The sequence below is a fragment of the Salvia miltiorrhiza genome, chromosome 2, assembly GCF_028751815.1.
Source record: "Salvia miltiorrhiza cultivar Shanhuang (shh) chromosome 2, IMPLAD_Smil_shh, whole genome shotgun sequence".
NCBI lineage: Eukaryota > Viridiplantae > Streptophyta > Magnoliopsida > Lamiales > Lamiaceae > Salvia > Salvia miltiorrhiza.
This window is the reverse complement of record NC_080388.1, coordinates 54,582,614-54,597,022: the sequence shown is the minus strand read 5'-3', so window position 1 is coordinate 54,597,022 and position 14,409 is coordinate 54,582,614. Positions and strand designations below refer to the sequence as shown.

At 32.3% G+C, this 14,409-nt stretch overlaps 1 protein-coding gene across 1 annotated transcript; it reads right to left on the bottom strand.

Moving 5' to 3' along the window:
- Nucleotides 1-732: 732 nt before the first annotated feature.
- Nucleotides 733-3,038, bottom strand: LOC131010337 (endoglucanase 3-like). The gene is made up of 5 exons (XM_057937813.1): nucleotides 2,784-3,038; nucleotides 2,040-2,543; nucleotides 1,700-1,849; nucleotides 1,502-1,613; nucleotides 733-1,418 (listed from the first exon to the last, which is right to left on the bottom strand). Exons 1-5 carry the CDS (start codon nucleotides 2,976-2,978, stop codon nucleotides 928-930), a joined length of 1,452 nt encoding a protein of 483 aa, XP_057793796.1. The 5' UTR covers nucleotides 2,979-3,038; the 3' UTR covers nucleotides 733-927.
- Nucleotides 3,039-14,409: the final 11,371 nt, after the last annotated feature.

The following is a 14,409-nucleotide window of genomic DNA, read 5'->3' as shown; positions in this document are numbered from 1 at the left end:
AAAGGATCTTTATTCTTATCATATCTATTTAGTAAGAATGATTCGTGTTAGCTAGATCATATATTCATTGTAAGAGGAATTTTTATAGTGGATTCATAACTGTAATAATTAATACTCCCTCCGTCCCATGAAGCATGACCCAGTTCTTTTCGGCATGAGAATTACGAAATTGATATTTTGTGTGTTAAATGTGATAGGTGAAAAAGTGAAAAAGAGTAAAATTTTTATCATTTTTAGAAACATGTCAAGCTTCGTGGGACAACCCAAAAAGAAAATTAGGTCATGCTTCGTGAGACGGAGGGAGTATAGTATAAAATTATTTTATTATGTTCATTTTATTTTTCTGTTGTTTTACTGTCTTTCATAAATAATTATTGGATGTTTTGTTCAAACAATTCAACGTACGTACTCTGTTTTGCAGGAGCAAAAAATTTCACTAATCAATATATTTCCATTCAAAAGTCATAGTTGCAAAATATAATACTTCATATTTCTATTTAGTTTAATTTTAGGATCATAGTAAAAAAAATGGGAATAATAATGTCCATTTGTTAATTGTTGGGCTGATTGCAGACATATTCCTTCTAACTCAAAATCTACGAGCCCATTTATTAATTATTCTTCAAGTTAGTGTTGATATGATATCTGATTTCAAAAATATTTCCCTATTCAAACCAAGTCTAAAAATAAAATGACCATCAAATAACCTCTTCAAAAAAAATGACCATCAAATAAAATGAAGTTGAGAGCTTTGTGTATTTAGCAGCTTCACACTAAAATGAGAAGAAAATACAGTTAAATGTGCTTAACTGATGATCTTCTGCATCTGGTGACATATAGCGATCGATCATTGACCGATTCATATAAAATATACATTTGCAAATTCTTGATCAAATTTTTTCTAAAGAAGAATACTGGTGTAGGGGATCAAGAGGCGCCAGCAAAGAATGCCAAGGGTCCAACCAATGCAGCATTGATATATGTAGTAGGCTCAGAATGCGCATAATCGCCTCTTTCATCGGGGAAGAAATCGTTCTGGTTGGGACCACCAACGATGGCGCCGATGAGCTCATTCGGATTTGGACTCGAGGTGTAGTAGTAAGGCTGAAATCCAGCCTCGCACCCGAGCCTCTCCGGTTGAGCCCTCACCGAGGGCAGAGACGAGCCTCGGTGATGAATCCTCTTGGGGTAGTTCGCCCCGTATCCCACCATGTATGACATCTTCATCGGATTGTCTCCGAGTATGTAGTCCACCTGCCTCTTGGCCAGAATCCGTAGAGTCCTCGACGTCACGCCGAGGCTCCCGCAGTTGAAGGTGTGCTTGGCCGAAGCCATGTATTTGGAGTAGGTGGTGAGCAAGAAGGTTATGGATGTTACATATTGAAGGTTGCTCGACCCCATCTTGTACATCAAACCACCTATATACATGTATATGATCAATTAAATATTGACATTAATGGAATGAGTATTGTATTGCTTTTAAATTTTAATTTAGGCCAACCGTTGGTGTATTGTGTGGTGGAGGAAGGGGAATTAGGCAGTATTCTACACATGAACTCCTCTGCTTGCTGCCTGTATGCCCCAAATGTCTCATCCTTATTCACTAAACTCCTCTGCAAAAATGCAACAAACATCCATTCATTAAAATTTAAACTAACAAATCTTGGAAAATTGAATTACTATTCAACTGGTGTCTCACCCTTGCTAAGAGGACACGAGCTCCGGCATACTTGTTGTCCCAGCTGAAAATGTCGGTGACGTCGCTCCCGTCCACCGACTTTATGATATTTAGGTAATAAATCTGGTTGGTTGCTCTAAACAGCCACGCCGCTGCCCACAGCAATTCATCCTGCCAACATCAACATAAATATATAGTATATCCAAACAAGTTGGCTTATTACACAAATTAAATTTATTCGTCCCAATTAAACACTATGAAACTTTCATTTTTAAAAAATGGAATTTTCGTCATGTTTAGAATTGAAAACCTGAATTATGAATTCATTCAGCAAAATAATGAATTATGTATAGTAATATACCGTGTAACCCGAATAGGAGCAATAGAAGGGGCAAACATTAGAGCCAAGGGAGTCGCTATACGACCCTCTGTGCTGCATTGCAAACTGCAACATATTCTTAGCAGTCGCCAGCAGCAGCCGCGAGTAGCTGGGGTCCACTTTCTTGAACACGACGGAAGCCGCCGCCAGCGCCGCCGCCGTCTCGCCGGCCACGTCCGACCCCGGGTTTCCCGGCGAGACGTAGTAGACGGTTCTCACCGTGTCCATATCCTCCGGCCTCTCCCAACACTTGTGGTCGGCGTTGGGGTCGCCGACGCCCACGTAGAGCCTCCCCGGCGTCGCGCGGGCGCACTTGAGGAGGTAGTCGGTGGCCCACCGGATCGCGGCGCGCGTGGCCGGCAGCTGCGGTCCCAGCTTCTTCCCGTACTCGATGACGCTCCACGACAGCATTGTCGTGGTGTACGCCATCGGGAAGTTGAACTTCACATTGTCGCCGGCGTCGTAGTAGCCTCCGGTCAAGTCCACCTGCAAAATCATCACCACACTATTTACACAGGGCAGGGGCGGTCGTAGAAAAATTCGTGATGGGGAGTTTGAGATTTCTAAAAGACAATTTTGTTGCAAGTTTATTTCGTGATTGGATTATATGGTAACGAAAAGGTTCGTTTGTTTGGTGAGTGTGTGTGAAGGGGGGCTTGGGTTCAGCACTGACCATAGATGCTAATGCGGAATATCATAGAAAAGGGGTATATAAAGTGCACTTACACCGGCGAGACTGCCATCGGAGAGTCCGGAGCTGGCTCTCCAGGTGATTTCTTGCGGCGGGAGGCGGCCGGACCTCTGGCCTTGGAAGAAGATGATGGATTTGGAGAGGGCATCTCTGTAATTAGGATTGCATTGGACGCAGAGGAGGGAGATGTTGAAGAAGATGAAAACAAGTAGCAAATGGGAAAGCACCATTGTACTTGAAGAGATGTTTTATGTCTCCAAGTACAAAAGCCTCAATCCCTAGTGTGTCTTCATCGGGGACGTGCATGGCTTTTTATAGGCTCCAAATCCTTTTCTTCTCATTTTACTTTTCATACATAATACTTCCTTTCCTACGTAAAATAAGACTTAATAGAGGATGCCATGAGTTTTAAGAAAACTAGTGTATAGAATTGGAGATGAATTAAATGACATGGCATCCAACTTGGATGATGTGACATATTTAACTATACTAGTACATCCCCCGTGCGATGCACGGGCCACGATATATTTATTTATTTTTAAAATTTTAATTTATATAAATATATTACTCTCTCCGTCCCATTCTAATAGGTTCGTTTTTCTTTTTGAGACGTCTCACTCCAATAGTCTCGTTTTTCATTTTCAGTAAAGAAAATGTACTTAATTGGTGTAAACCACGCCACTTACTCCTGAAAAGTAAGTTTCTTAATAACAAAAAAATTCTGTTAATTTAAATATTAGTATTTGATAATTTATCAACTTAATGAGTAGGAGTATAAGTATTAAATTTGATGAGTATTGTATAATAATTAAATTTACTGATTATAAAGCATATAATTTAAGTGAATCTCATTTTGAGCAAATAACACTAAAACTATCAATAACAATATTAATAGACGTCATATAATAATTTTGGGCTCTTAAAAGTACGAACTGCATTATTATTAAAAGTTCATATTTAAATAGCCCAAAAATAATTACAAAAATAGAAAAAATAAGAATAATTTAAAAACAAAATATAACAACCAATATGTTTATACAAACAAATAAATAATTTGTACATATTATTAAATAAATCTATATTACAATTTAAATTCTAATTTTAAGATAAATAACTATTTTTTAACAAATTCATATTGAAATTTCCTTCTCCTTAATTGCATTAAATTAAAATAATTATAATCAAAAGAGAAGAGAACATGATAAATTTTGTGGAGAGAGATTAATATATAGATAATATAATAACGTGGAGTGAATAAGGAGAGAGGGGAAAAAAATGAAAGAATATAGAAAAAGAAAGAGGAGAGAGAAATATAATCACTTTAAAATTTTAAATTATAATAACTTATTTATTTCAAATTCACATTTAATGATTTTTATATCAAATTAAAAATCTTGTCATGATCTTTAATTTAAGATACATGTCGAATATATTTTCATAAATTAAATTTAAAGACTTTTAGAAAATCATCTAAATATGAAAAATAGGTTAGAAGAGAGAAAAATTTGGAATTGAGAAAAAATGGGTGAATGTAGGGCTGTCTAAATGGTTATCGGGTTTTGGGTATCCAATTAATCGAACCGAAATTCCCGGGTTTGGGTATCCAATAACCGAAAATTTCGGGTAATGGATCGGTTTCGGTTATTATTTTTTTGGAAATTTCGGTTATCGGTTAACCCGAAAAACCGATCGGGTTAACCGAATAACCGAAAATTATTTTATTAATTATTTAATATATATTATCAATATATCCTATATAATATATTATATATTTGTAAATTCATATATAAATATATTTGTAAATTATTTAATATATATATTTGTAAATTTACATATATATTATATATTTACAAATATATTATAAATTTGTAAATTTATAATATATATTGGTAAATTTACAAATATATTATATATATAATATATATTATATATTTACAAATATATTATATTTGTAAATTTACAAATAATTTACATATATATTATAATATATTTACAAATATATTATATATTATATATTTGTAAATTTACATACATATTATATATTTGTAAATTATTTAATATATATATATATATAATATATTTGTAAATATATATTATATATTTGTAATTTCTTTTAGAGTAAATAGAGCAAAAATTATTTGAATTTTATTTTTTAAATTGGTATTTCGGATACCCAAATAACCCAATTGGTTAACCGAAGCGGGTATTGGGTAACCGAACTTCTAAAACGGTTCGGGAACGGTTATTGAAATTTGGCAATTTCGGGTTCGGGTAACCGAAAATTCGGGTACGGGTAACCGAACCCGAACCGATCGACAGCCCTAGGTGAATGTATAAGAAAATGAGGAGAGAGAAAATATGGGAAAAAAGATAGTAGATGAAGCGTAAGTTATCTCATATTTCTACTTTTCTCTCTCCTCTCACCCCACTCTCTTTTAATTTCTAAACTTTTATCCTTAATTGACATTATAATTGCAAAAATGCCATTAAATTGGCGGGAAGAAAACTGGTGTTTTATATTATATATAGATGGACTAGAAATGACATTGTTTTGGCACATGCTTGATTTCAAAGTGATACCGAGTTCTTGCTAAAGTGATACCGAGTTGTTCTTGCCGAGTTATTCTCGCAAAGTGAAGGTGGAATACATGATTAACACTTGTGTTACATGATTACATTTCAATTCATTTTTATTAAGTTTTTATTTGGGTAAAATTATTTTTTAGTATTAAGTTATTTAGATTTAGATTTTCATGTCAGTTATTTTGGGCTCTAAATATTATGAGTTAATTGACATATCTTACCCATGTAATTACAATGCATTGCCACATCATTTAAATTTTTGATCGGAATCTGACATCGTGGGAAATTCCAAAAAAATGATTTATTATGTATTTTAAATTAAAAATGTAAAATTGTGGGAAAAACAAAATCTGACAATTTATTATGGTTTTAGATCCAATATAAAAAGACTAACATTATACTACTTAATAAAGAATTAAGAATGTGACAATTTTTATATAAAACGATTATTAATTATATTTATAACACAATTCAAGTAAATTAAATAGTGAAGTACAGGTACTATTAATTTGACGTGGCATTTGAATTGGAGTACTCCCTCCGTCCCGCGAGTCTTGACACGTTTGGGTTCGGCACGTGAATTAAGGAGTTGTAGATTAGTGTTTTAAGTGTGTAATTAATAAAGTTTAAAATTGATAAAGTAGGAGAGAGAAGGTAATAAAAGTGATAAAGTAGGAGAGATAATATAATAAATGTGATAAAGTAAGAGAGAGAATGTAATAATTATTACCCAAAAAGGAAACGTGTCAAGACTCGTGGGACGGCCCAAAAAGGAAAACGTGTCAAGATTCGTGGGACGGAGGGAGTAATATTTATAAAGATATTATATTATGTTTATACATAACATAATATGTATGAATAGCATTACCTCAAATCTAATCCATTTTTTTTTGACGTGGCATTTGGATTGGAGCCGGAATTAATTTCATTGCAACAACGCAAATTTAGGCTTTTTCATCGGCTCTCATTGGTTGTTTAACTCAACCACCTAGCTAATTCTTGCGCAATTCTATATAATCGTACGAAAATCATAGTCTTTGACCAAATTAATTCACAATTTATAGCCAAGACACATTATATGTGGACATGTAACTAAAATATGGGTACCCACTAATGCTACCAAGAGCAAGATTGGCAGTAATTATGGGGTGAGTCCCATTGTGTTGTGGAAATGAGTTAATAATGAATTTAAATGATGCTGCAAACATCACACTGTCAGACATATAATAGTGATTTAAACTTTATTGGTAGATTATTCCGCTAATGGGTAATATATATGGCTTGATATTTTTGCCTTTGATATGAAATCACTTTGTTGAAAAAAAGATAGAAACAAAAAAGAATAGTAGTAATAATGGTGGTGGACCAGTTTGATTGGGGCACACCAGACCAAAAAAGAAAAATATTAATATTAATATTAATAATAGGAAAAGAAGAAACACATAAACTGAAAAACCGCCAAAATAACGCCCTCGCAAGGCAGGTGTAAGTGACAGAAAAAAGTTTAATTGCGTTTGCAAATAAAGGAAAGAAAGCGAGAATGGCGGCCATGCCTTGGATTGCGCTCTCAGTTATCGGCGCCTCATCTAACTAATTACTACTTCCATATTTCTTACTGTTATTATTGTATCACTGTCACACAATAAAACTTCACATGTCAACGATAATATTACAATAGTAAATCAATATAAGTCCTAGGCGTGTTGTATAACATACCTCAGTTACATTTACATATATACACACTTAATTTGTCTTTTATTTTTCTCTTTGATGAAGTGGGACTTGAGATTTGAAATTTTGATATATGCTACACTTCTCGGGATTGTGAAATAAACTCATCTTTCCAGCCTTCTTTAAGACTAAGACTTTGATTCCCCTTTGTTGAAAACACCGCCCCTCGATCCTCTTCTAATCAAAAGTTGCAATATTAGAGAACAAAAAATTATTTTCAATCCTTAGACCATGAAGATTTACGATGTATGCAATATTTTTGGTGAAGGTGATTCTTACCAACACGTATTTTAGACACTTTATTTATGAGTTCTAACCTGGTTCCGGTGAAGATGTGGTATTCATATGCTCTGATCCTTCAACTCTATGTTCCTCTTGCGGGTGTGGGGCTTTCTTCCTTCCTCTTTTTCTCCTTCTTTCTCTTAACAATTATATTTTTTTGAATGGGGTGTTTGAAATACCTCTCTGCTATTGAACATTGAATCCGGTAAGATATTCAAAAACCAAGTGTGTTAGAAGACTGCCATTCATACTATTTATAGTGTGCATGACCTAATGGGCATATTAGTCCCGATCAGAATACAGAGGGGCACTTTTGTCATTCTAGGCTCCTCTCTTGGTTAAGCGGAAGGGTAAGAAGGTCTTTTCCTCTCTACGGTATTTTCCACGTAGGCCGACATATGGTTAGTTAGGGGTGGCGTTCTTTGCAAAAAGGAGCACAATGATCGTCTGCCATTCAGTTACAACGATCGCTATACAGGTGCACACTTCTTTTCCCGTACCAAGCTAAATTTTGTCCGTATTCTTCCGCTCTTGCTCCACGGTTCAGCTCTATATATCCTCAACCGTGGTATCTAGGTAGAACATATTAATATCTGCTCTAAGGTTATCTCAGAGCTTCTCTAATATCCTACTATGAAGGGATCTCCCTTAAACACAATCAGAGTGGGGTTTCTCCTCTATTCAGCTCTGACACGTATCTTTCCCTATTAATTATTTAGGGTATTCGGACTCCTTTTAGAGAAAACCTGGAGTTCCGAATACCATCCTCATCAATTTTATTGAATAAATATATCACTTGAGTTTGAATCTTAAATGACGATTTTTTTTAATGTATTGGTTTTAATTAATAGCGAATATATAAATTTTTAATGTGAATGCATTATTTTTCACGTTTTCACGAAAAATATAATTCTTACAGCCGGTCTTGCATGCGGCGGTCGCACTCCAGTGCGACGGGTCCGCCCCGACCCGCGCCCCAAACCCGAAATCCTGAATCCTAAATTATTACATTTGTTTATAATAATTGTTACTTTTAATAAGCATGAAATATACATTTGTTCGCACGAATGTATACTTATATAAATATAAGTATTTACTTTCATTTAATATAAAGTATTATATTTTCTAAACCCTAAATTCTATAAACTAAACCCTAAAGGCCTAAACCCTGTAAACTAAACCCTAAACCTGAACACTAAACCCTAATAGGAGTATTTACTTTTAATAAGCATAAGATATACATTTGGTCGCACAAATGTATACTTATATTAATATAAATATTTACCTTCATTCAATATAAAACATTATACATATCAATAATTACTTTTTCTTACGATAATAATTATTTGATCAAATAATAATGTAATTATTTATGCTTATTAAAAATAATCATTGTTATAATAAAAAGTAATAGTATTTGATATGGAGAAATGTAATGTTTCAAAAATATTATATTAATTGTAATTATTGTTGTAATAAAAATTATTTATTAGTATTATAATAAAATAATTATTATTATTATAAAGAAAGATAATGTTTTTAAAATATTACAATTTTCACAATATTGAAGTTTACTACTTATCTTAACATAAATATACATTTATGCGAACAAATGTATATATTATGCTTATTAAAAGTAACAGTTATTATAAATAAATGTAATAATTGGGAGCACTGGTCAAATCCAAGCAGATCAGGATTTCGGATCAGGAGCGCGGATTTGGAACCGGGTCGACCCGTCGCACGCCTGTGCGATGGTCGCACATGATAATTCGCCTAATTCTTATTATAAATTTATAATATAGCATCGTATCCATAATCATGTTATAGTTTGAAAATGGCGCCAAATTGAAGTGCACATTCCTTCACGAGCGACAAAATTGTACGCTTTCACTCTCTAATTGACAAAAAGGTGGAAAACTAAAATCAAATCCTAAATAGATTTTGGGGGAACATCTATTTGGAAAAGAAAATTAAAAATAGAGATAAGTCATCAGTGGAGCAATGATATGTTTAAGGTTCATGTCCAAAGTTAAATTCATATACATCTACACCACCGGATTATTAAAGTTGATTATTGGTAAGACTCTTCTCTTTCAATCATTAAATCGGGAATTCGAGTAGAGTATGAGTGTGTTTTTCTTTTTTAAGGTGTAATATATTTTTTTTAATTATTAAAGTTAATTTTTCATTGATCAATATTAACATCTGGTTCTTTTGTTAATTATAAAATTGAATTAAACAAATTAAATGAAAAAAAGTTTTTATTATCGATCATTTTCATGAATTATTATTCCTATATATAATTCAGCATGTGAGGTGACAAATTTTGTATGAGGTGGTTTTTTGTATGGCCGAGTGTACAGGAGATTTTATGATTTATACAGTAAAAGAGCAAATTGTTGCTCCGATGAAAAAACAACGGTAGTTAGAATTGATTAAATTAAAGTCGTGGATCCCATTAAATAATTAAGCATTATAGTCCTAATTCCTCGTGCAATTAATTGAATGATGGGTTAGACAGATGAAATAACTATCACTTTTCCAACTGTTACTTTTTAGTCACATGTCACTTTTATTTGGAAATTCTTGTATTTATAAAAATTACTCATCTGTCTCATCACAAATGTCTTAATTTTTATAATGGATGTCCTATTGCAAATATTTAATTCTTTTAAAGGATTTAAATTTATTAATTAATGAGCTCAATCACCCTACTCTCTCTATCTCCACTAACTCACTTTATCTACTAATTACATATTTTTTTTATCTCCATATTCAAAAGTCATGTGATATTTGTAATGAAACGGAGGGAGTATTATTTTTATTATTAAAAACTATCACTTTTACAAGTATTACTTAATTTTATTCATAATAAATAATTTTTATTCTTAATAACTATCACTTTTATATAATAAATCATGAGTCAAGAGTTGGATTCGGGCCAACTCGACCTCACGCATTGGACATTGGACCTTTTATCATGTATATATATATATAGTCATGTAGTCTAAACAATCGCAAGAATGTAGGCTTTTTAAGGATTACTTGATTATTTGAAAAGCAACTATATATTAGATCAATACTACTTCCAGATATTAGAAATTACGCAAGCAACTATATATTAGATCAATACTACTTCCAGATATTAGAAATTACGCAAGCAACTTAAAGGTTGCAGTATTGTCAGATACATGTATGTGTGTATATATATATGCGTAATAATATTAATGATGATAAGATAAGATTGATATTGTAATAGGTACTTAACTGCAGCTTAAAGCCAAATTAATTAAATGCATGCATATCTTTACATCTTTTCATGCAATAGATGCAATGGAACATTAATATTCAGCTTTATACCAACAATTAATGCGATATATACTCCACACGAGTAGGGACAAAATTAATATACTACTATTATATATAAATAATCAATATATTGTCTATACATTTGTGTGTCGGGGGCTCTTAATTTTTCCGGGAACTCGATGACGCCATTAGGGCAGCAAACGAAACAAATCGCTCGCGAACTATTTCAAGTTCGACACAAAAATATTTGTTCAAAATTCATTCGTCTCTTAAGCGAGTCGAACTCGAACCTAAAACGGAGCTCGATAAAATTATTATATATTGAGTTGAACTCGAGCCAGTGTATATTCGGCTCGTAAGCTTGCAAACATGTTCGACTCGAACTTGTTCACGAATATGTTCGCATGGGCTCACGAATATGTTCATGTAAATAATCTTGTATATTATCAATTAGTGTATTTATTTTACTATTTATTTATCAAAATTTATTTTCTAAATTTTATAATTGTATATGTATTTTTTTTAATTAATCCTCAAATAATATCATCAATACTTAACTATCAACAATGAGTTCAATTATATATTTTCATATAATATTAAAATAAAAATTAACAACTTATTGTTATAATTTTGAAATAAGATGCATATATAAAAGATAAGAATATCTATATATATATATACATATATATTTTTATATTATATAATATATATATAAAAATTAAAACATAATAATAGATGAAAATAGTTTGCAATCGAGCTCGAGCTCGAATAACAAGTTCTATATTAGATTCACGAGCCGAGCTCAGAGTAATAATTCGCGAAAAATTGTCAAGCTAGCCAAACACGAGCCAAGTTAGATCTCGAGCTCGTGCTCATTCTAATTGAATAATTTTCGAACCAAACTTGAGTTTAATATCTAGTATTTGTCAAGTCCAACTCGAGCTCAATTTAAAGCTCGAATTCAAATTTGAGCCAAACTCGAACCGAACAAAAGTTTCACGAATCGTGCCCAAACCTAAAGCTATTCGGCTCGGCTCGGCTCGTCACTATTCGTATAAAGCCCACCTTCATTCTGGCTCAAGCAAGAAATTAACAGCGTAAATACTTAATACCTTACATTAATTGTCTACTCCAACGTGAATTTAATTTCATTACTTAACTCGGCAAATACATGCCGGCTCTAAAAGGGTTGGTCAAAATATTAATGAATCATTAATATTATCCATTCGAATGACTATAATTCAAGTTTATTTCAATTTGCACACGGTGGTATAGTATTTTGTATAATTGAGCAATGCGTTATAAGGGTTTTACAATACAACCGATATATGGCCATTTATAAGCACTTTTAACATTTGGTTCACATTAATTGTTTTCTTTTATATAATTTATTCTAACAATTTACAAATTGTTACCATGATAATTAACTTTACAAATTATATAAAAATTAAAGTCCAGCTTATTCTTATTTTAAGCTAAAGAAAAAGAGAATGATTATTGAAATTGTACATATCCAATATTCATATGTCTTCCATACACACAGAAAGTTAGAACTTGTGAAAACACTAAAATGGAAACACGTACGTGTAGAAAACATAAAGCACAAGAACAACAAAGATGATTACCTAGCTCGATGATAACACACCTACGGTTGAGGGGCCACGCCCAGGGTAAATTTCCACTAGTGATGCTAAGATATACAAATGACTTACACGCGAAGACTCAATCTTCCTAGCCTCTATATCTTCCCAAACCGTTACCTACGTGAACAATTGAGAGCAAGCTAACAACTCACTCCCTAAGCTTGAAAGCTACACAGTCAACACTCAAACCCAATCAATCAATATTACTCCAACAGGCTGGAACAGTTAACACACCAAAAGAACAAACTTACGACCCACGCTTACAAAAGAAATAAGCAACAAACTAGAACACACTCACACAAACTGTATACTCTCAATATGCATGAAATTACTCTCACAAAAAAGTAGAATATCAGTAAAAGCAACAGCAAAAACGAATCATCTTCATTTTCATAGTTGAACCCACAAAGCAGCCAGGCAAAAGTAGGACTCTAAGGATGAAACTTGCGGTACAGATTAGGGTTCTATGAAACCCTAGCTTAAAAGACTCCAACACGATATGGAGATTCGGTAAATATATATTTGTAGATAGGCTCAAGTATATCTCCAATATATTATCTTCAAAAACTGCAAAAGTAGGCTGCTTATGTGTCTCCAGAAACTTGTAATATTGGAAGCAACTCATAAAGGAATGACAAGTAGAACTCATGAAGACACTCATGCTAGTTTAGACAATGATAATCAACTTAAAGTGTAAAAATACTCTAACAATTATATATTCGAGTTTTATTTTATTATATGTAATTTATAGATTTGATAATCCTAATAACAAATTTTGAAGTATCAAAATAAAAAAAATTATATATATATATAAAAAAATATCAACATGGAAACTCATTAAGGGTGTAAGTAATGTACTGAACCATGACTTATGAATTTATTTAATAAAATGATGAATTCATCATAAATCTTCACGATTTAAAGGTTAAAAATAATCATACTTTATACGATGTATATATGCCTAAACTTATTTAAATCACTATATATATATATACACAATATTGTCGGTACAAATAGTATACACCATTGGTGAATGAAGGGCATAGTAATATATAATTAATACTCCAAATGGGAGTATATGGGTATAATATGATCTTGCCATGGGAAAGGACTACAAGCCAAATGGGAAATTGATGTTTTGTCATAAATCAAGATAATTAATCATTAAAACAAACATAAAGTTAACTCAAGTGACAAAGAAATATAAAGCTAAATTAAGTGACAATAGATCCAGAGTCGCTACAAAGGAGAAATATATGAAGAATCCTCTTAAAAAAAGTATCATATATAATTCATCCTCTTAAAAATGATCAAATAATATAATCCAAAATCACTAGAATCTATCTAATATTTGAATAAATATTTGTAAACTCCAACAAATCCAAACAAGGGGGGGCCTAAATGAAAAGTAGAGCTGCTGATGCATCACCTTGTCTTGTGTTTTTTCTTTAGATGGATGCTTGCACACACAAAATAGTTAAAAAGTGGGCCTACGTATCATATATAAACCTAAGAAGATCCAATAATCACCTAACTTTGGCCCAATAGTTTTATGGTTTCTACAAATGCATAGTGAAGCCCGGCCGACTCTTATGGAGTACTATTATTTTGAATTGCCGACACATCCTAGCCTTATTACTTGATTTCATGACAAAAAAAGTTGCACGTTCAACTCTTTCTGATATTTTCTAGTATTAATAAGTTAGAAATGACATTAGGTTAAGGAGGGGCAGATCAAGACATCCTTGTTCTTAGGCATGCATTTTCATTTTTATGAGCCTTTTTATATACTTAAAATTAGAAATGCATGAGAAGTTCTAAAATTTTCAAGATTTTACATATGCTATGAGGCACATAGCATTTCTCCTACTAAAATTTTAACTATGATTGATATATAAATTGAGATTGATAAATTCTAATGAAGAATTAGTATATTTTGATTGGGACCGGGGCGCATTAATAAATTTTATTTGGGACCAATTCATCATAGTTAATACCTATTTTGGTTTCAATTCTATATTGACCCACAAATTAATTATTGTACTTTTATGACAAATTGATGGCAACCGGTATCTAATATCTAGACCACAAATTACTGTGTATTCATGTC

What these genes read in the sequence shown, in the direction of transcription:
- LOC131010337 (XM_057937813.1), bottom strand. Translation starts at nt 2,978, where the DNA reads ATGGTGCTTTCCCATTTGCTACTTGTTTTCATCTTCTTCAACATCTCC. An exon ending in GCTCCTATTCGGGTTACACG is followed by an intron (nt 1,850 to 2,039) that starts GTATATTACTAT and finishes TGATGTTGGCAG; the next exon opens with GATGAATTGCTGTGGGCAGC. An exon ending in CTCGTGTCCTCTTAGCAAGG is followed by an intron (nt 1,614 to 1,699) that starts GTGAGACACCAG and finishes GCATTTTTGCAG; the next exon opens with AGGAGTTTAGTGAATAAGGA.